The sequence below is a fragment of the Artemia franciscana genome, chromosome 4 (assembly GCF_032884065.1).
Source record: "Artemia franciscana chromosome 4, ASM3288406v1, whole genome shotgun sequence".
NCBI lineage: Eukaryota > Metazoa > Arthropoda > Branchiopoda > Anostraca > Artemiidae > Artemia > Artemia franciscana.
Genome location: NC_088866.1, coordinates 41,654,371 through 41,677,934, shown reverse-complemented (window position 1 = coordinate 41,677,934; position 23,564 = coordinate 41,654,371). Strand labels below are relative to the sequence as shown.

General features: G+C 37.3%; 1 protein-coding gene across 1 annotated transcript in view; it reads left to right on the top strand.

Moving 5' to 3' along the window:
- LOC136026444 (dentin sialophosphoprotein-like) overlaps positions 1–14,624 on the top strand; it is a 46,844-nt gene extending 32,220 nt beyond the window's left edge. The window contains exons 4-5 of the mRNA XM_065703038.1: positions 4,520–4,618; positions 14,077–14,624. Of these exons, the coding sequence (XP_065559110.1) occupies positions 4,520–4,618; positions 14,077–14,195 (218 nt within the window). The 3' untranslated portion in view covers positions 14,196–14,624. The remainder of the gene's footprint in view (positions 1–4,519; positions 4,619–14,076) is intronic.
- The last annotated feature ends 8,940 nt before the right edge of the window (positions 14,625–23,564 follow it).

Here is a 23,564-nt window from a genome sequence, read left to right as displayed (position 1 = left end):
CTGCAGTTTCTGTCCGCAAAATTCTCCACGACACGGAAGTGCGTAACTAGCGGAATAATCCTAATCTCCTAGCCGCAAAATTCTGGATACAATTATGGACAGATTGTGGGAAGCCGCGCCACTGAGTAGTCAATACTGTTCGTATTTATACGAAGTGTAAATTTTCCAAAGCCATCGCACAGCATAAGGCTAACGAAAATGCACGTACCAGCGAGATTGTCGATAATTTGCCTCCTGCTTCATGGCGTCTTCGAGCTAAGAACAAATCTTCCAATGACCCACCCTGCATGCCAGAAAAAGACTGTTGCGACTACTTCAGAGACCAATTTTCAGCCCCTAATTCCTACCTAGAAAACACCTTTTGCCAGGCCCTCGATAAGGAGCTCCAGTTTGCAGTTAAGGATATTGGCTTCCCGGTCACTCCGTCTTTGATGCGTTCCAAAATTGTTAAGCTAAAAAAGAAATCTAGGGGCATCGATGGTATATCTGGCACCCATTTAAGCTTTGCCAGCAATCTTCTCCTAGAGCACCTTTCTCTGTTATTTCAAATGATTTTCGTTTCCAGACAGCTTTGGTGTTGAGTTGGTCCATCTTATTCTCTAAAAAGGTAAACCAGCTGACCAGTGCGCTTCATATCATCCGATCACTGTTTCAACCACTTTTTGTAAGCTATTTGAATCCCTAATTTTTGATGAAATTGCACTTCGATGTATTACTCCGGACGACCAGTTCGGTTTCAAAAAGCACTCAGGACGGGAACACGTTCACAGCGTTCTTGCAAATCTTCTTGTTGATGCAGATAAAAATGGTGATCTTCTCGTCTTTGGAGCACTTGATGTTAGTAGAGCCTTCGATTCTGGCATCCATGGCCATATCCTGCTCAAAGCCCTTCAGCGAGGTGTTTCCTCTTGCATCATTTCCACTGTTTACAGTATGTACAACAAGCTCTCGACTGTCATCCTGATCCCCTCTCCGTCCGGCACTTTTCCTTCTAAAGAAATGGTGAGTGTCAAGAAAGGCGTACGTCAAGGTGGCAAAACTTCACCATCACAGTTTAATAACGCTATCATCGAAGCACAACAAGTAATAAAGCCGTCGTGCTTTTTCCGTGGGATCAATTTATCGCTGCTGAACTTCGCTGATGACATTATTCATGTTTCTCGTTTGATATCTTTATTTCAACAAAATTACGATTCACTTGCAGCGGCATAAAAGCAGATCTGACTCTACTTCAACGAATCTAAAACAGAACTTCTTTTCTTCAATGGTTCCAAAAATGAGCTTTCAATTAACCTCTCCGTTAAAATTGGCGACACTCTGATTAAGCCCTGTGAGTCGCTTACCTATCTTGGCCTCCCTATTTCTTCTACATTGAAGAACATGCGCTCAGCACTGATAAACCACTTCTGTTCCCATCTACGAGCGTCTTACGGATTACTTGTTGCCAATAAGTATCGTTTCAACCGTCCTCTCCTTGCCCGGCTATACAATGCTTTTACTACCCCCCATCTGCTTCCTCTGGCTCCCTTCTGGAAAATATTCACAGCTACCGAAAAGAAAGCCATTTGTAGTGCATTCTACAGATATGCCAAGTTTCTCCTGCGTCTCCCTCTGTGGCACAGCTATGGCGACATTTCCATGAAATACAAGGTCACCAACCCTTCCATGGCCATAGAGAGAAGAATCTCCAAATTCAGTGCCAATGTTTTAAGAGCCAACCACCCCTGGACTAGCGTTATTTTATAATGTTTGTAGTTGAAGTGTATTTAATTTTTTTCTCTCTTTTTCTTTTTTATGCTCCGTCTTTTCCGTTTTTGACGGGTAATAAATTAATAATAATAATAAGGCCTATTGGGTGGACAGAATCACCCAGAGTCTTGCGTAAGGGTTGTAAGCTATGCCCCAGGGGCATATAGGTTTTTATGGAAGGGGTGGTTCTGTGGACTTTAGAAGTGTTTGACTTGAAATGTATAGTTCTGGCTCCCTTTTAGGAGTCAAACAGGATGGAGAGCAACTAGCCCCCCTCCGTGACATCCTCTTTTCCGAAAACGCATTCAATTGAAATTGTGATATAGCCATATATCACAATGTCCTTAGGGTGGACACAATCCCCCATAGCCCATGGACAAGGGCTGTATGCTGTTGCCGGGGCACATAAGGTTTTTCTGGAAGGGGTAGTCGTGCAAACTTTTGATCAGATGGGGCTCATTTGATTGGAAGTCGGAAGTTCTATTGCCCTTTTTAAGAAGTGAAAGTGAATGGAGGGTAATTTAGCCCCCCCCCTAAAGCCTATCATTCCCCAAAACATATCCGGTGGAGAATTTAAGAGAGCTATTTTGTTCAGCATTGTTGAAAGGTCCTGTAATTATGTCTTTGGGGATGTTAACCTTCCCACAGTCCTCAGGACAAGGGCTATAATTTTTGGCAATTCGCTCATTGTTACACATAGTATATGCTATTGAGAACATGACGAAGGATATTCAGGTGAGCCTTTCAGAGAACGTTGAGTGGAGTGTTGAACTGAATCAAAATACGTTATGTGCATAGGGATTTTCAAAAGTGTGCAACACAGGTATAACTGAGTATATTAATTTGGAAAATCCAGGAAATAATAAGGGAGAAGATCAGAAAGGCAGTATTTGCATGTTACCAACACTACTACAACTACCGCCCTTACTACTACGAAACTACTCCATTTTCAGCATTAAGGGGAAATCTGGACTAAATAAAAATACGCTATGTGCATGCACATTGTCAAAATAACGTATCACAAGAATTGATTTTGGTATTAAGCTGGAACTTATAGAGAACATTTAAAGGGGAAGATGATCTCACCAATAGGGAATATGTGCACACTACTGCTAATGCTACTGTTACTGCTACATTTACTATTATGACTATTTCTATTGTAACTAATTGTAGGGCTAATAGTATAGAGATGAAAATTTCAAGAAGTATACGAACATACAGATTATCACAAGGATATATCGGCAATGTCCTGTATGCATGCAGGTTTTCAAAAGGGCATGTTAACAATATCATAGGCAGCACCACTATAATAGCTAGAATTATCTTTGAAACTCTTAGAGGAGCTAATTTGATTCAAAATTAAATGTTCTGGTCTCCTTTTTAAATTAAAAAGAGATTGGAGGACAAGCTGTCCTTCTCCCAAGCACATTCATTTTCCAAACGCATCCAGTCAAAGTTTTGAGACAGCCATTTTGTTCTGCATAGTAGAACGATCCAGAAACTGTTTTTTAGGGATATTAGGCATGTTAACCCCCAAAATTATGCAATTGGCCCCTTATGGTTTAAAAATAAATGTTGCTTTAAAATAAATCAGAAGGCATTGGGTTTATGGTTGCCAATAACATACCTCAGCAATATATCGAGAACGAGTGGGGATATTTAGTTGAAACTTTTGGGGATGCTACTATTACTACTTCTGCTCTAACAATTCAAGTAATTAAAAAGGGTGTAAGTGTATCCAGGTTGTCAAAGAGCATGGATAAAATCTTTTGGGAACTTTTATTTTTCAGGTCAACTTAAGAATCTATAAAATCAAATAAAAAGAAATATTGTTTGTATCATACCAGGATCAAAAATGGCTGAAAAAGTTTCTTCAACAAACTAATAGCAAACAAAGTATTCAGTCTTATAGAAAAAAACTGACGAGTAGGCCTGATAACCCCCGTGCCTTCTCAAGATCAAACACAATTTTGCGCTTTACTGAAAACAAAATACGTTTTACATGTTTTCAGTTTTCTTACTTTCATAAATAAAAAACTATCAAAACTTTAAGGAATTAACATCAGTATATGCCAATTAAACTGACTTTTTTTTTTTTTTTTTTTTTTTTTTTTTTTTTTTTTTTTTTTTTTTTTTTTTTTTTTTTTTGTTAGTAAAGTGCAAATATGTTCTGGTCTTGAGCGGGTATGGGGTTCTTTTTTTAAGCAGCTTAGGATCAAAGTTACACTCGCAGAAATCAGGGTCAATTTAGATAACAGGTGATAACCGCGTTTTCTGGTTTTTCTACCCACGGAGTATGATTCCTGATAGTGTGTGACGTGATCGAGAGGCTAGTCTGTCGTCGTCTGGTGAGAAACTAGTCTTCGAGATGCTACTAGCGATGATGCATTTTATCTGCCTTTCTAATTGTTCACTTTTATTTATTTCTCAAGCAATTTATCGGACATATGCATATATTTTTATTTGATCAGTAAACTTTTGATAAATCCTTCAATTCCGGTGTAACGTTTTTATATTATGCGTTCTATTCTCTGTTTGGAGTCTCTTATACTATCTCAATTATTTAATATTTCTAACAGAGCTTGTAACCTTTCTTCTCCCTAAACTATCCCCCATTCCGGTTGTAGTTTTGAACCCAAAGGGATTTAACTCTCCTATTTTTTAAAGTTTGAAAATTGAAAACTGCGTGGACATTTTTGTAGTGAATTAATATTTATACTATTTATTTTAGTGTTTAGGAGATTATTGACTGGTCCATATTTTTTTTTAGGTCAGCCCACATTAGAAAAATGTAAGAAGATTAGATTGAAGCTGGAAAAGAAAAAAGAAGTAGAAGAGCTAGATATTGGAAACATTATAGAAAGCCAAGGTAAAATAGGTATCATAAATATGTGCCAAAATGATAGAAAATGATTTTTTTGTCTCTGTCGTTTTTGTAGTTTTTGTAACGGTAGTGTATCACTTTTTACGTTCAAGCAACAGGGAGCGAATATTTGTAACTATTAATATAGATGTAACTATTTCAGAGGAATTATTAAAAAACAAAATAGAAGAAAATTACCACTTGATCGAGACTTCAGCGACAGGAATTGATGGTGAAGTTTTAATGACTCTTGTTAAAATTTGTAATAAGTTTTCTATGTATTTTCAATTTCGCAATTCTTTTTATCAGCAAAAAAATGGGTTACCCATGGGAGCACCTTTATCCGGGCTACTAGCAAATATTTACGTCGAGAATCTTGAGAATTGGGCATTGAATTCTTATTTTTTTAAACACGTCTATTGGGGTCGTTACATGGATGACGTAATTTCACTTTGGAATTATGGGGAAGCTGAGCTTCGGGGCTTCTTAGATCATCTTAACACTTATGACCGAAATTTGCAGTTCACCCTAGAAGTTGAAATTGAAAATAAACTTCCGTTTTTAGATGTATTAATTATTCGCAATGCTGATCAACTGGATTTTACTATATATCGAAAGCCAACACAAAACAATAGACATCTTCACTTTAATTCAAATCACCCCCCACAAGTTAAAAGAGCAGTTGTAACTTCCCTCATTGATCGTGCCCTGAATATTTGCTCCAATTCATATATAAATGCAGAAATAAACTTTATCAGAGATATTCTTTTTGGTAATGGATACCCCATTCCTTTTGTCAATAAAATAATTAACCGTAGAATAAAAAGACATTCTTGTAAAATCGAAGAAGATACTTCACAATGTGAGGCTACTGATAAGCCCTCAAATATTGTCTATCTTCCGTATATCACAAAGATCACAACAAAATTAAAAAATATTTGCACAAAAAATAATCTGTACGTAGTTTTTACTAATAATTTTAAAATCATCAATTTCTTAAATTCGGGTAAAGATAAGACCCCAGTTACTCGCCAAAGAGGGGTCTATCAAATACCATGTGATTGCGGAAAATACTATGTCGGCAGGACCCATCAGAATCTAGACAAACGGTTACAACAGCATAAAAATGACATAGACAAGGCCTTAATTTCAAATAGTTCCAACAACTCCTTTGATTCTGCTTTAGGTTGGCATATATTTAATAATCCGTCCCACATGATACATTTTGAAAACTCTTCACTCATTAGTAATGATTTGGGAATAAAACAGGTGGTTCGAGAATCAATCGAAATTAATCTCAAAATAAATAATAATATTTCTTTGAACAGGGACTTGGGGGAATACTCACTAAATTCTTTATACTCAAATTTAATTAAAAATGATCTAACAAAATATTTTACTAAACCGATTTATAATAGTACTGAACCAACTACGAAAAGGCCTTTGAGACAGGCTGCTAAACAAGCAAGATTAGCTTTAAGAAATTGCATCTAATCATTTCATTCTCTTCAGTTTGAATGAGCTTATATTCTCATTTCATTCTTTTCGCCAGTCCTGGTTGAACTTCGTTGAAGTAAGGATGCTAGGGCTATTTTTTAAAAAAAAATTTAAAAGTGTTTTTAATTATTCAGTTTTTAATCCTCACAATTTGATGTAAGTTCTTTTATATATATATATAGTTTCTCTCTTATTCTTGTATTGTGCTGAAGACGGCCCTTGGACATAGGGCCGAAATATCTACAGAAATAATTTCCACTGTCTTGAAAATTTTCCCTATTGTCTCTACGTTGTATTTGTTTGTTATGGAAAGGCAGTGTGGTCTTCGTCGCTATTTTAGCTCATTTAAGAATGAAAATGGTTTGACCAAAAATTAAGATTGTCAAATAGTTATTTCTAATTTGTATTAATACCCTGTTAAATGCATTATGGAAATGAAAGGGGCCAAAAATTGGTACCATGAGTTTGGTGCCACAAGAGTAAGGAAAAACTGATATGTCACCATCAAGGATGTCATGCCACTGCAAACTCTTGTCTTAAAAATAAGAGATAATTCAAATGAACAAATATATTTGCTATTGAGGTATAAACGAAACTCAAAACGAACAGAAACTAAATAAACCATCATAGCAAACAAACATACAATAGGTACTAATGTAAATGAGTAAATAAATCTTGAAACGAGTGAAAATTCAATTGAATATGCAAATCAAGCTTGAAACGAACAAAAATCTCCACAAAAAAGAGTTTTGGTTTTGCCTCCTTCTCTCTCTGTAAAAGTCTAAATCCTACTGCTTTATTACATTAATATTAATTGCTGAAAGCTAACCAGCTCAAGATTTTGTATCGCCCGAAGCTAGATTTAAAGCTTTGACGCTTCTAGGACCAAGCGTTTTCGCCGCTCCGTTTTCGTAAGATTTTCTGGGAAATCCCCAAAACTTTGGGAATAGTGAAAGCCGCACTGCCTATAAATCCTGGTCTGGTTTCACTGCTGTTTTCATTTTATCTTCAATGCTGTAATAAGTATAAACGAAAATATTTGTAATATAAATCGTTTTAGTAAAGCGCCAAATAGGAAGTAGGCCTTGTGCTTCTACCGTTAAGGAAACGGGCATTAGCCATACTCTTGTTTGTATTGAAAAATACATGTGTCTTAAACAGTTTTGGAAAGATCTAATAAAATTAAATTGAATTCTTATGATTTTTGGAATAGAATATTGTTAATATTTTTTTTGGTGGGGGGGGGGGTATGGAGGGAGGACCAGGGGTCATCTGGGGGCTAGTTGTCTTTCGTTCCCTTTTGTCACTTAGAAAGGTAACTAGGTAGGTAGGTAGGTAGGTATGTGTTTATTTCATCAAATAAAAATTACTAAAATTGCACTTACAATCAATAATATACTGCTCAATTTAGGGACCTAAAATGTCCCTGCTCAGCAGCAAAACTACAACAAATAAATGATAACTATTCATTCAAAATCAAAGAAATACGCAAAAAAAAAAAAAAAACACTACACAATCTCTAAACAGCCATCTCTCATCATAAAAAAAAGAAAAAAAAGGGATAAAAATTTAACCAATATAATTTATAATTTATTCAAAGAATAATTTTTTATTCTTACTTTAAATAACATAAGGTTTTCAGAACACCTAACACTCTCTGGAATTGAGTTCCAAATAACAACGCCTACATGTTTAATCATAAACCCAGATCGCGTTGTATGCCTGATTTCACTAGTCAGCTGATCAGAGCTCCTAGTAGAATGATCGTGATAATTTGAATTATATCGATAAAAACTTCTAAGATATTGAGGAGACAATCCATTTAAAACCTGGTATACAAAAATTAAAATCTGTTGAGATTTAATAAAATCAATATTCAAAATATCTAAATCTCTAAAACTATCTCTAGTACTACCACACGCAAGATACTCACCCAAACTTCTAATTGCCTTATTCTGCATAATCTGGACCCTTTTTACATGACTAGATAAATTGCTTGCATACAATGAACAACCATACACTAAATAAGGATGGACAATTGAATAATAAATTGCTTTCAGGACATGTAGAGGAAAAAAATTATGAAATCTTCTTAAAATACCGACTCCGCGAGCCAATTTTGAAGATAAAACTTTGCAATGATGAATCCAACTAAAATTTACATCAAAATAAAATCCTAGATATCTACATTGAAAAACCTGACTAATGGAAACACCTTGTAAAAGGATACTATGACAGTTATTTACAACTTTACCAATACGACTAAATATCATATAGTTAGTCTTCTCGGTATTCACTGCAAGAAAACTATGCTTTGTGAACTGAGATAAATTCTCCAAAGCTACATTAAGTATCTCTATAAGATCTTCGACAGATTCCCCAATCACTGTAAGCGCTGTGTCATCTGCGAATGATGTAACTACGGCACCTGGAATGTAAAAACGCATTGTATCCACGTATATAAGAAATAGTAAAAGTCCTAGTACTGAACCTTGGGGCACTCCATAATTCACATTGAAGGGTTTCCCTACCACATCATCTATCATAACTTTGATGGACCTACCATGCAAGTAAGACCTAAACCAATCCAAACACTTCTCACGGACTCCCAAACAAGCTAGCCTACTTAATAAAAGATTAAAATAAACGGTATCAAATGCTTTTTTATAATCTATGAACACAGTAAGAGGGATAAGATTCCTTTCTAGGGCACTATTAACGCACTCCATTAGATGGTATGTCGCATGAACAGTTGAATGTTTAGTTCTGAAACTGAACTGTGACTCACTTAATATTCCGAGCTTGTCTAAATATTCATACAGCTGTCGATGTACTATTTTCTCGTATATCTTTGAGAATAGTGGTAACAAGCTTATAGGTCGATAGTTCGTCATATCTTGCTTATTGCCTGATTTGAACAATGGTAGGACCTTTGCTTGCTTAAGCGCTTCAGGGAATTGGCCGACTTCAAGTGACAGGTTAACGAGGTAGAGAAGACATGGTAGTGGATACACTGAAACTACTTTGAATGCTTTCAGATTCAAACCGTCAACACCAGCACATTTGACTTTAAATTCTTCACAATTTTTGTCAATTCTTCAATTGACGCTTTTTCAAATTGAAATTTATGATGCTCACCTCGATTATCTTCAAAGAGCGTGTCACTTTTCGCTGGGTCTCCGTGAGAAGTGTCTTCCCTGATTCTACTAGAACTTTCAATCTCCAATAGAATAAGCCCCGGCGACGTTATACGACTATTTCTTCCATAAAAGCCTTATATGCACCGGGGGCATAATTTACAACACCTGCCCCGGATTTTGCGGGGGCTATGTAAATCCCGGGGTTTTATTTTATGAACTTTGGTCTATTTTGGACGAAATGAAAATCTCAAAAGTTTGATTGGACGCATTTGGGGAAAAAAATGGTTGGTGGAGGAAGGGGGGTTGGCTAGTTTCCATCAGATTACTTTGGGCTTTAAGAAAGGGAAGTTAAGGTTTAAATTCCTATTCATTTCAGTCCCCTCTGAAGTTTACCTCTTCTATAAAAACTTCATATGTCTCCGAGCATAATTTACAACCTTATCCCCGGGTTCTGGGAGGGGAGTGTGTTGACCCCCTGAAGTTTTTGTTATCTGATTGTTGGACTATTTCAAATAAAATGACTACATAAAAATGTTGATTGAATGCGTTTGAGGAAAAAAGGGTGTGTGTAACGGGCGGGGGGGGGGGGTAGATGCCTCCTTTCACTTCCGGCTCTCAAAGAGGTAACTAGAACTTTCAATTTCCTATCAAATGAGTCACCTGCAGTTTATGTGACCACCCCTTACATAAAGACCTTATATGCCCCTGGTGCATAACTTACACTTGCCTACTGGCTCTAGGGGGCTATGCCAAACTCTGAGTTTTTTTTTTCTTTTATTTTTTAATTATTTAAACAAAATGGATATCTCAAAATTTGGATTGGTTGCATTTGGAGAAAAGGACCTTGGAGGGGGGGGGCTAGTTGCCCTCTGATCACTTTTGACTCTTACAGGGCACTAGAAATTCTGATTTTCAATCGATTGAGCCCTTCTGAAATTGTCACTATCATCCCTTCCATAAAATCTTATATGCCCCAGGAGTACAACTTACAACACTTGCCCTCGGTTTCTGGAGAGTTGTGTTATCATTTGAGCCTTCTCCAAAGTTGATACGACTACTTCTTCCATTAAACCTTGTATACCCCGTTGTATAAGTTACAATCCTTAGTCCCCCCACGCTCTGGGGGGGAGTATGTTGAACCCGAAGTTTTTGTTGTTTGATCGTTGTACTATTTCAAAGAAAATGGTTATCACAAATCCATCGGATGAACTTAAGGAAAAGAGTAGACGGTGTGGGGGGAGGAAGTAGATGCCCTCTGATGACTTTTGACTCTTAAATAGGGTAACTGGAACTTTTTGATTTCCAATTAATTTAGAGCTATCTCTGAACTTAATACGACCACTCCTTACATAAAAACCTTGTATGCCTCCGAGGCCCAACTTAAAACACTGGGTTCTGGGGCGTTGTGTTGACCCTGGAGTTTTGTTATCTGTTGTTTGAACTATTCAATAAAACAGCTATCTTAAAATTTTTCTTGGATACCTCTGAGGAAAAGGGAGTGGGCGGGGAGCTATTTGACCTTCGATCTCTTTTGAGTCTTAAAAGTGAACTAGAACTTTCAATTTCCAATCTAGTGAACGTCTTCTGAATTTTATACGAGCAGCTCTTTTACAAAAATCATATATAGCTACAGGGCATAACCTATGATGCCTGGCCTTGGGTTTTTTTCCACCCCGGAGTTTTGAACTAAGATTAAAGTTTTTATTAAATGCATTTGGGGAAAAGGGGCTGGGGGTGCCATTTGCTCTTCGATCGCTTTTGACTCCTAATAAGGGCACTATAAATTCTGATTTCAATCGAATGAGAACTTTCCAAGGTTTATTTTGGTCATCCATTTCATATGAAGTCCCTTTGGTGAAAAAATTAGAACCCTATGGCCTTGGAATTAGTGGGGGAAGGCTGGTTGCCATCGGATCAATTTTCACTCTGAAAAAGTCGGAAGTGAGTCTAGAAAAGTAAGTCTTAATAGTAAGAATTGAATTAGAACTTTCAATTTCGAATCATACGAATCACCTGCGAAGTTTACATGACCTTCTCTTTCATATAAACCTCTTATGCCCCCGGGGCACAAGTTACAACCCTTCCCCTGGGTTTCGAGTGGGGGAAGGGTATATTGGCCACGAAGTTTTGTCATCTGATCGTTGGACTATTTTGAACAAAATGGCCGTCTCAAAATTTTGATCAAATATATTTAGGGCAAAGAGGGGGGGGGGGGTATATGCCCGCCAATCACTTCTGATTACTCCTATAAAGGTAAATATAAATTTTCAATCAAATGAGCAACCTCATTTGATGTTAATACGACCACTTCTTACATAAAACCTTAGCCGCCCCCGGAGCATAACTTACAAGACTCCGGGTTCTGGGGGGTTATTGTCATTTGATCTTTAAACTATTTTGAACAAAATGGCTTTTTCAAAATTTTGATCAGATATGTTTAGGGAAGGGGGGCCTTGGGGAGGGACTAGTTGCCCTCCTATCTCTGTTGACTCTTAAAAAGGGAATCAGAACTTTCAATTTCTAATCATTTGAGTCCCCTCCGAGGTTTATAAGACCAGTTCCTCCATAAAACTTCACAGTCCCCAGGGCATACGTTACAATCCTTCTCCCAGGCTCGGGGGGGGGGGGTATGTAGACTCCAAAGTTTTTGTTTTCTGATCGTTGGACTATTTAAAAAAAACTGGCAATCTCAAAATTTTGATTGGATACATTTAGGGAATAGAGAGTGTTTGGGGGGAAAGGAGGGAGCAGATGTCCTCCGATCCCTTTTGAATCATAAAAAGATAACTAGAACTTTCAATTTCCAATCAAATGAAGCGGCTCTGAAAAAACTTTATATGCCCCCGGGTCATTTAAACACTTTCCCCTGGGCTGTGGGGGGTTGTGTTGACCCCGGAGTTTTAATTATCTTATTTTTCAACTTTTTTTTTTACCAAAATGGCTATCTCGAAATTTTGATCAGATGGGTTTGGGATGAGCCAGTTGCCCTCTGATCTCTTTTGACTCTTAAAAAGTGAACTAGAACTTTCCATTTCCAACCAAACGATCCCTGCTCTGAAGTTTATTCAAGCATCGCTTCTATATGAGCCATATATGCCCCCAGGGCATAACTTACTGCGCCTACCCCTGGGACAAGGAGTTTATGTCGATTCCGGAGTTTTGTTATAAGATCTTTGAGCTATTTTTTAACAAAATAGATATCTCACATTTTTAATCAGATGTATCGGAGGGAAAAGGGCGTGAATGAAGGCTAGTTGCCCTCCAATCTCTTTTGACTCTTAAAAAGTGAAATATAACTTTCGATCTCAAATCAAATGAGCCCTCTCTAAAGTTTATACGAGCATCCCTTTTATAAGAACCATATATGCCCCAAGGACATAACTTTCAACGCCTGCCCCCGAGACCTAGGAGGTTGTGTAGACCCTGGAGTTTTTGTTGTATATCTTTGAACTATTTTTTAACAAAATGGTTATCTCCAAATTTGAATCGGATGTATTCGGGGGAGAAAGGGTGTGGGGGGGGGCTAGTTGCCCTCCAATCGCTTTTTTTTAAGAAGCGCACTAGAATTTCCTGTTTCCAATTGAATGAGCCACCTCTGAACCTCTTTACGATCACTCTTTCTATATGAAGTGCCCCTGGGAGAAAAGAAATAATAAAACATTGGAGCCTTATGGCCTCTATTGTTAGCAACGCTATAGCGTTGCCTCTGAAAGACTTGATGCGAGTAGGCAGTCTTAACAATTAGTTGGCATCGAGTTTAGAAATAAAAATTTGTGTGAAAAATCGGCTGAAAATGAGTGACAAAAATATCCTGGGGCTCTCGAAAGTGTAGCTTTCCTGATTGGTGTAACAAATGACAAACTCTCCCATTAATTGACATTTTTGCTTTTAAACTGGGTAAAAGACTAGTTGTTTAATGGTTAAATTGTTACTAAAAATTTAGTATGTTACTAAACGAGAAATGGAAAATTTGTTCAAGATTATTTAAGATAAAAACTTCAAATTATTTGTTATCTGATGGATCTGACACCTTATTGGATTTCAGTAGTTGTTGGGGTCACATGTGGCCTAGAAGGGGCATCAGGCAGTGCCGTGAACGAGTTTGGCTCTTAAAAAAGCCACTAGAACTTTTATAATGTGATAGAATGTGAGCCCTCGTAATTTTGTATAACCATCTGTTCTGTACCAGGAGATCGATAAAAATACAAGGGAGAACATCGCTCTTTTCTTAGTCATTGTTAATTCATAGACTAACGATAAACGCCGTATGGTTGCACATACCTGGAAGAGCAAATAGAAGCAGTGAAATGTGCTTGGAATCTTTTTTCCCTCGATCTTGTAACTTGTTGATGAGCATAGACAAAGCAACGCAAAAGAAAAATAAACTTTTTATTAGCCTTTTTACACAAAAAAATACACATTATCATATCGATTTTATTTACAAGAAAAAACCTGATTCGACTGTTGATATACCGAGACTATGGCCTGCATTCTTTTTTAAATGACGAAATATGCATGGCTACCAATTGTACTTTTTAACAATATTGTTGTCCATTGTCGAACTCTAGGCACTTTTCTGCGATGCCGTTTGTAATAATAGATTATTTTGGCCCTCACTATTAGAAATACATGACTTGTATAGAGATTCGAAGTGTAAAATATAAATCAGTTATGAGCTGAAAACTATTGTGAAATGTTATGAACTCAAAACTTTGTGGAATGGGAAAGTGAAATGTTGAACCTGTAGTTTCTGAGTTTAAGGGTTTTGAACTTCATGTTTGAACTCTAGCGTCTTTCTTTTGCAAGTTAATTTTTTTTTTTTTTTAGGTCGATCTCTTCGCTGTACTACTGCGTCATGGGGAAAGCGCCCCTCAGAAGAGACCTCTGCATTGCAAGTGTCGCGTTTCAAACGACTCAAAGGTTTTATTGAGTCTGATTCTGACTAGAAGCTTTTAAGTGATCAAAATCTACACGGTTGTTCCATTCCAACTTGTGTATAAAATAATTTTAATTTTCGGCTTTTTCTGTCAGTCTTCTGAAAAATTCAAAAACACAGCCAAAAAATGTTCTGCTCTTGTAAGAGAGCCGTTTCCTGACTGACACACGCTACTGAAACATCCAAAATGCCGTTGCAAAATTAGAGTGGTTCGCATAATTCTGGTAATATCTATAGATTTGGAAAGAAAAGATTGAGATCCGCATCTAAATGAAAAGAAAAAAGAATCCGATATTGCTTAGTCCTCAGTCGTTCTAATACCTAATCTTAGCTTCTATGTAACGACTTTTGTCTATGATAATTTGAATCTTTGCTTAATAATGGACCTGATTTTTCATTATAATTTAATATTGTATCTTTGATTAAAAATTTAATATTATTGTTTGTCTTATCCATTTTATATTGAGAGGGTAGGTTATTTCGCAAACGTGTATCCGTTGCTACTATGAAAAATGATTTCCCCAAAGTCGAAACTAAATGAGACTACTTTATTTTATGTGATTTTCTACAAAATTCAAATGCTGTCCTTAGAAGGCAATTTGCAGCGTTTTTTCTACGTTTGTCTCATATTTTGCAGAGAAATCCAACCTGCTGGACTTTTTTTTTCTTGTCCGGGACGCATATGGTCCCAAAAAAAGGAGTTTCTCTAGAATTAGTGGTGCCAGTGAGGGCAGAGGGGGGGGGGGGTATTTTACAATTCCCTCCACCCTAAACTTTAACCTTCTTTTGGCTTTTTCAATTGAAAAAAAATAAGTCTCTAGTGTTTTATAGGGAAAAAAAGGTCTTTCGTATAGTTTTTTAAAGACTAGACGCCACTGCCAGACTTGATTTTTACCATGTGGGTAATAGGGGAAAGGTTGACTGTAATCATGGTATCTAACAGATAAGGTTTTCTTATTAGAAACAAAAGTTGGAAATGAAATTTTATTTCCACCATGGGCCTCTTTAAGGTATAGACCCGTGCCGACATCTTTGGGGGAGAGATCCCTAATTCTTTATCGTAAGGATCTATTGGAAGAGGTTTTTCAGTCTCAGCCAAGCTTTGTGACAGGTAATAGCTAATGTCCTTCGCCTTCTCGATGGTCCGTGGCCACATCCAGACTCTCTGGTGAGGGATGTGAGTTATCTAGTTCTGTTTTTCAGTATATTTCAGTAAATGTGTTGTTAGATTTCGTCTAAAATTAGTAAAAAAAAAACATTGGGCTTTAGAGGCTGGGAATTGATTCAATCCCTGTGGGGAAAAAACGAAAAGGAGATATGTGAATTCTAGTTTTAAGCCCATTTACTATAAATAGCCATTACTTCCAACTAATTTTTTTGGGGAGTAAGACCCTGGCTCTTAGTTGTATGTTTTACAGTTTGTAACTCATCCGACATCTGTGTATGTTTGCTGTGTGTGTTGGTGTGTAGGGGGATGTTTTTAAACTGCCAAAATTACTAGACAGGCTGATGAAAGTCATTTAGATAAACCTGATCCATAGCTGTTGTTATCGTTACAAGTGTTTGTCCTCAGTTGGATTTATATGAGGAAAGGGCTGCACTTCTGTCATCTATATCCATTAAAGGGCTAGTTGGATCTAAATTCGATCTGGTAACGACTATCAGGAAGGATTTGGGAGATTGAGCTTGACCTAAGAGAATTGTCTCTGGTTACTCTACAGCTATAACCTATAGGTAATAGTTGCTGCACACAACGAGGTTTCCACATTGCAGTTCTATTTACGTGGCGTTAACCTCCTCCCCGCTACTTTTTGAAAAGTGCCCTTGTTTTGGTATTTGTATTAAAAATATCGAAAAATCAGAATTGCTTCAACCCCCCATATTTTGAAAAATAGTTTTCTGTCTCCATTTGTTGTTTTCATCCTTGTGAATTAACGCCCCTGGCATATGGTTTCTGTTCCATAAGAACTACCAAATTTTAATGGTGGCAGTCTTTGTGATTTAGAAAAGATCAGAAATGTCTCTAGTGCAAATGGAGGAAGTTCCACAATATAGCATATGATTCATTAACATGTTGTGGTTAACCTATAATCTTTACCTGCCCTGGTGATTCTAAATTTAAGCCTTTTCTGGGAGATACTAAATTGATATTACGCATTTTTTAAACTATTAACTTTGCTTTCCAATTTTATCTATCTATTTATATTAGTTGTGATAATGATGAAATATTAAAAATGATTTTCCTACAACCAGTATCCTTGAATGTTAAATATTTTACCAATGCACCTGAAAATTGTCGCAGTAATATTCTCTGAGGAGGGGTAGCTTTCAGGAGTGGATCTAGGGGGATGCCACCCCCTCCCGGTTTTCCGGTACTTTCATTCTGTCTTTATTTACTCTTTAAAAAAAAAATAATTTAGCCAATTATTGGTGCCCTTGTACCATTGCCCCCCCCCCCCACCCCCGGAAGATGCTGCTCTAGATCCGCCTTCATTAGCTTTTAACTGTACTTTCATCGAACAAGAAAGCTAATAAGCTGATCAAGTACACACCAAAATTTCATTGAATGTAAATAATATCATAATTACAGGAATAGAGAGGCTCTTTTGGCGTGACAGGTACATATTTTAGTTATTAAAAAAGGGTAGCAGTCAATGTGTGCTTAAAAAAGGGGCTGGTATCTCTTAAAAAATTCTAATCCTCAATAATTAACCGGGATATTTCTAGCCATCCTTTGTTTTTAAACAAGAAAAATAATCTGTATTTTCTTGGAGAGTGGGGCAATAGTCAAGAATTTTGCTGGGGAGCCAAGACAAAGGGAAGAGGCCTTTCCATTTATTACTTTATTAATATTTTTGTTTTTGCAACATTTAATGAATATTGAACCATATCAAGAAATGCTATTGGGCGATTGTTGCTTATATCTGTCTTATCACCTTTCTTATGAACTGAAATAACTCGTGCAAATTTCCATATTTCTGAAAAGATACCTGATGGTATAGATGTGTTTAAAATATGAAGCAACGGGGCATGGATTACACAACCAAGTTCTTTCAGAATATTTGTGGAGAACCCATCTAGACCTAGAAAATTACCGCTCTTTAGATTCGTAATTACTTTCTGGAATTCCCCGAAAGTAATAGGGGCCAGGAACATATTAGAATTTTCGTATGGCGGGAGATAATCTTTATATGCATAAGGTAGAGATTCAGGGGATTCTAGTTCCACGGTAGTACTTATAGGAGAAAAATAATTACAAAAATAAGCAGTAACAACATCCTTCCCCTTCAATTCAATACCATTTTTACTTATGGTCACTTCAGGGTGTGGGTATTAGTATTGTTCCTAATTTTTTCCTTGATTGATTTCCATGTAGTCCGAGGTGAATCAGATTTTAAATGAATTTTCATAATACATTTGTTACGTTGTTCTAAGATTTTAACCAACAAATTTTTTATAATTTTTGAATCGCTGAACATTCTGAGCTAAGGGGTAATTCATTATCAAGGAGGCACACTCGTGCCTCTATAAAGAGGCGACACACGACAATGTTAAGCGATCTTCGGTTCCAGTGGTCGCAGACGGATGGGGAGGGATGCATTTCGTAGCCCGAGCTCCAACTAAGAAACCTGCAAAATTTCATCCCCCTCCAACTTTTTCTTCATGGGGAAAATCTGGCCGAAAGTTTCGACCTGTCAACCCAAGCCCCCCTTTAACGTTGTCCGATCGGGCTGAAATTCACAAGTTAAGGTCCCCTAGGGCCCAGGAGCTTATCCGCGAAATTTCAGCTTGATCCGATAACTCCTTCCCTGTTTTCCAGAAACCACGCATAGCCACTTAAAATTCATTTACTTTTTTTTCCTAGACGCCTACAGGTCACATCCGACATCGGATCTGGGTGTACGAAGACTCATTCGATGCGGAATTCTCCGAGTAAGTGCCCATGAAAGTTTCGTAGGAAAATCTTAACCCCCCGAAAGTTTCGACCCTCCAACCCCCCCCCCCCCCCACCCCTTTTAACGTTGTCCGATCGGGCTGAAATTCACAAGTTAAGGTCCCCTACGGCCCAGGAGCTTATCCGCGAAATTTCAGCTCGATCCGATAACTCCTTCCCTGTTTTCCAGAAACCACCCATTAGCTATTTAATTAACGGATTTCTCTCCATAAGAGCCCATGTTAATTTGAAATTTTTAAAAGCTATTGAGAAGTTATATTTACACACATGCAAGTTATTAGCTCACTTGGTAGAGCGTGAGACTTTTAATCCTCGGGTCAAGGGTTCAAGTCCCTTACGGGCGGTTTTTTTTTCACAACATCAAAAAAATTTTGATAACACCTGGACAGCTTATCATTTGAGAGATAACAGAATATTAGCTTCTTATGAGCAACAATGATTTAAAAGCGGGGGGGTTGGGGGGCGGCAGCCACCCAACTTCCTCTCCTAATTCCTCTACGAGGAGTACAGGAATTATTAAATTACATCCACCATGGATTGTAGAAAAACGTACAGAAATAATATGAAAAAAACTTCGTTTTCTTAAAGAGTTAAAGAGGCTGCGTCCCAAAGTCGAACCTGAAAACGTACAGGAATTAGAAAAGGCAGTTGGGGGGCTGCCGCCCCCCAAACCCCCCGCTTTTAAAGACTCTTTTGTACAGGTTTTTTTTTTTTTGCTAACCCCCCGCTCTTGGCTTCGGAAAGGCCCTCTTTTAATTAAAAAATAATTGAAATGAATGAATAATGGAATAACTTCGAAAAATGTTAAACACAAGAGGACAGGAGAACCATTGCGCCGAAACTAGTAATTAGTAACAATGAAGTCCCCCCACAAAAAAAACCTGTACAAAAGAGTCTTTAAAAGCGGGGGGTTTGGGGGGCGTCAGCCCCCCAACTGCCTTTTCTAATTCCTGTACGTTTTCAGGTTCGACTTTGGGACGCAGCCTCTTTAACTCTTTAAGAAAACGAAGTTTTTTTCATATTATTATCTTATACAGTCGATTTTTTTCCATAGTAGATTTTAAAAGTGATAAACTTATCCAAGGTTGTTTCGGTGAGGTTCTTATCCGTTATGTAGTTTTAAATTGATTGGTCAAATTATTTTTTGGATTTGTCTTCGTCTTGCTGAGTGAAAGAAAGGGGGGCTAGGAATATCCAGTGGGAGAGGATTATCATTACATTGTATTATAGACAGGGGGTGAGAAAAAGTTGTCGAAATTTGTTTTAAAGTCTCTTCTAGCTTGTTTTTCAATTCCAAAAATGCAAACTCTGGTTTGAGGCTTTTAGGCTTCATATAGCCAATTTCTGTTTGACACCCAGAATCTCTGACAAAGAGATTCTAATGCGTTGATTCATCACTTGGAAGACTGGAGAAAGGTTCGAATACCTCATGTGATCATGGGAGCAAGTTACTAGTGGTGGTACAAAGAATAGAAGAAGGGTCAACAAAAAGAGTAGTGTTGCCCTCAGTCTGACTGGAGGCTTTCAGAGGGGGGGAATGTCTTTTCATGACGGAGGTATTAAGAAGATGGAATCTTCTTCTGCGATAGAAGGGGGAACGGAGATTTATTATTAAGTTCTTTGACGATAGTAAGCATCCTAGCTCTTGAATTGCGAGAGTGGGGGGTACGAGGGGAAGATAAAACAGTTTGAGGAGCAGTTAAGACACAACCATCTATCACCCCAATTACCTGTATCAGTTTTTGTACGCTTTTCAGTCCCTACATAAAATGAACAATTGCACCCTACACATTTAACTGTGTTGGAAAACACTCTCAGTCTGCATGCAGGACAGACTGGTTTTTGTCTAACCATAACCATTTCTTGTAATTTGATTTTACACAAAGAGGTTAACAGGCCGAAAGATGAATCTCCTAGTGTCCACGGATCGGATGCTAGATGAGAACTGAAATGAGTTTGAAGTTAATAGTAAGTTTATTTTATACCTTTGGCTTTTTGATTAGGCTGGGTAGTGTCTGAAACCTAGAGAGTGGCTGAGATTAGATTGGCTTGGTATAGGAAGAGAATCCTAATCTAAGCCAGAGAATTGGGGGAGCTTAGTGCTTGTGGCGTGTGAAGCCAAGTAGTGCGACATTTTATACTAGGGGGGAAGTACACTTGTCAGAACCCTGACGATTGTGGAAACCGCCAGAGACGGAACTCGTAGAAATATTTGTTGCGTGGGAGTTACCCTGGCCTCTGAGGTACTGCCAGGTTACTGGTGATATCAGAGATCTCTCAAAAGCGAGAATTGGTGGAGCTTAGTGCTTGTGGCGTGTGGAGCCAAGTAGTGTGACACTTTATACTACGGGGGAAGTACAGTTGTCAGAACCCTGACGATTGTGGAAACCGCCAGAGATGGGACACGTAGAAATCTTTGTTGCGTGGGAGTTACCCTGACCCAAAAGGTACTGCTAGGTTACTGGTGTTATTAGAGATCTCCCAATAGTGGCAGAAGAAGAGTAGGTCCCCCTCCTCGCCTACAAAGAAATAGCATGTACATTTTGCCTTTTAGTCAGTTAACATCCACCTCATGATGCTCCAGAAGTATCACGTTAATACAGTAAGCCGTTCCAAAAACATTGCGGGTGTTTCCTTTTGACGCCCTTTTCATCTTCATTAATTATAAAAAAAAACCTTTCCGAAAAAGAAGATCTTTAAAGAAAAGTAAGGGCTATATTAATCTTAAGATCAGAAGAAATAGAAGCCTACAATAACTCGAACTCAAAACGACCAGAAATTACTATAAAGAATAAATTCAACCCAAAACGAACAGACAAATAAACAATTATAGCTAAAACCCATTCAACAGGTACTAATATAAATGAATAAATGATTTAATAAATGACGCAGCAGGTTTTAGACTTTTATAGTGAGAGAAAGAGGCACAACCCAAACTTTTGTTTATAGAGATTTTTGTTCGTTTCAAGCTTGATTTGCAAATTCAATTTAGATTTCACTCGTTCTGAGGTTTATCTAATCATTTATACCAGTAAATATTGTATGTTTGTTTGCCATGATTGTTAATTTAATTTCTGTTGGTTTTGGGTTTCATTTACGTTTCAATAGCAAAATATTTTTTCGTTCATTTTCAGCTTGATTTGCATATTCAACTTAAGCTTTAGCTTTACTCGTTTTGAAGATTTATTTATTCATTTATATTAGTACCTGTTGTATGTTTTTTACTATTATTGTTTATTATAGTTCGAGTATAAATGTCTTTGCCGAATCATTAGAATCAGTTGGAGAGACCGTGTCAGCAACGACGAGATCGCCTGCACAGGCGAACCAGTTATTGCAAACATTATATGACAGCGTAGATGGCGATACCTTTGACACATCCTCCACATGCCAGATCACAGACTTCCAAAAATTCTCCTCTAGTGGCAACCGGAAGGCCCCCGTCACCAAGGAATACCAAAGAACACGCTCCGTAGGACATGTGAACGTGACCGAAGAGCTATCCAAACGAGTCTCATTCCAGATTGAGAAGACATATACGCAGCGGTTCACAAGAGGAAAGACTGGAGGCCACTCATCGACGCCCTGTGTGCCTCCGGAGACACTGGGGGAAGTAAGGTCCAAGGTAAGGTTGTTTATTATAATTTCTGTTCGTTTTGGTTTTTTTTTTTAATTATTCTTTAATAGTAATTTCTCGTCATTCTGAGTTTGAGTTATTGTCAGCTTCTATTTCTTCTGATCTTAAATTTAATATGGCCTTTACTATTCTTTGGAAAACTTCTTTATCGGAAGGTTTTTTTTAATTAATTGCTGTTGGTTTTTGATTGCCAAAGATTTAAGTTCTTCAAAATTCCCGAAATCAAAATAACTTTTTTATTCCAAAATAAGTTAACACTTTTGGTAAAAATTAATAAACTAAACTGATCATTTGATATATAATTATGTTAATTACTGAAATCTCACTAGCTCAAGATTTGGTTTCACCCAGCTCCAGATTTGAAGATTTGACGCTTCTAGGCCCAAGCGTTTTTGCCGCTCGGTTTTTGTAAGACTTTCGGGGATATCCCTAAAACTTCGGGAATAGTAAAAGCAACAAGGCCTAGTAGGCCTATTGTTAAATCTTGGTCTGGCCTCACTACAATTCATTTTATTTTTGATATTGTAATATTTACAAAAGGAAATATTCGTAACATAATTCCTTTTAGTAAAGCGCCAAATACGCGCTAGACGTTATACTTTTACTGTTAGAGAAACGGGCAGAGCTCATACTCTTGTTTGTAGTGAACACCATTCAGTAGAAATACATAACCCCTACTCCCTGAAAACAACCGTGGTCTAACAACCAATCTGTTGTCCAAATCACACTTGTCTGGGAATCATGTTTTCCTAATTATTATCTTAAAAAAAAGCTAAGCTAATTATTCAGAACTTTGTAGCTTCTTAAGCAAGAGAATGATAATTCTAAGTAAGAGAATTGGCTATTTAAGTAAGAGAACGGTGCTTTTACCGTTAAGGAAAAGGGGAGTAGTCATACTCTTGCTTGTAGTGAAGATGCTGCTCATTATAAGTATATAAGCCCAATTCTCTTGGAAAGAATTGGAGGAAAAAACTTTTGGAAAATATTTTTTTTTAATTATTTTTTTGTTCGATTTTTAGTTAGAAAAAGTTTCAAGTTTTAAAAAAAATCCTTATTTCAGGATAACATTTTTTTTAACATCAAATTTTTATAAAAGCGTCAAAACTAGTATCAAAGTAACAATATCAAAGTACCAAAGTATCAAAGTAAAGACAGAATCAAAGTAAACGAGGTATTCAAGCAAATAAAGTATCAAAATAACGATAAGAAACTTGCATAACTTACAGTCTAACAGCATAACTTACTTGCACCATAAATCACTAAATCTAAGCATCAAAGTAAGCAAAGCATCAAAGTAACAATAATCAAGTTCCGTAACTCAGAGCCTTTTTCCTGGGGTCAACCCCCGGAGGCATCGTTATTTGGTCTTTAAACTATTTTGAACAAAATGGCTATCTCAAAATTTTGACCGGATGCCCGTTGGAAAAGTGAGTTGGGGGCTAGTTAAAAATTGATCATTTTTGACTCATAAAAAGAGCTAGAAGTTTCAATTTCCAATCGTATAAGTTGTTTCCAAGGTTAATGTGACCTTGTCCTTGTCCCGGGGGCTAGAAAGGATTTCCTGACCCCTAAGTTATAGTTATTTGAATTTTGGACTATTTTGAACAAAATGGCTATTTCAAAATTTTGATAAGATGCACTTGGGGAAAAGGCGTGGGGAGAGGGCTTGTTACTTTCTTATCACTTTCGATTCTTAAAAACTCCCAATTTACAAAAGTTACATTCCTTCCATGGGTGCTTAGGAAGATTCCTAAACCCCCAAGTTATAGTGATTTGAATTTTGGACT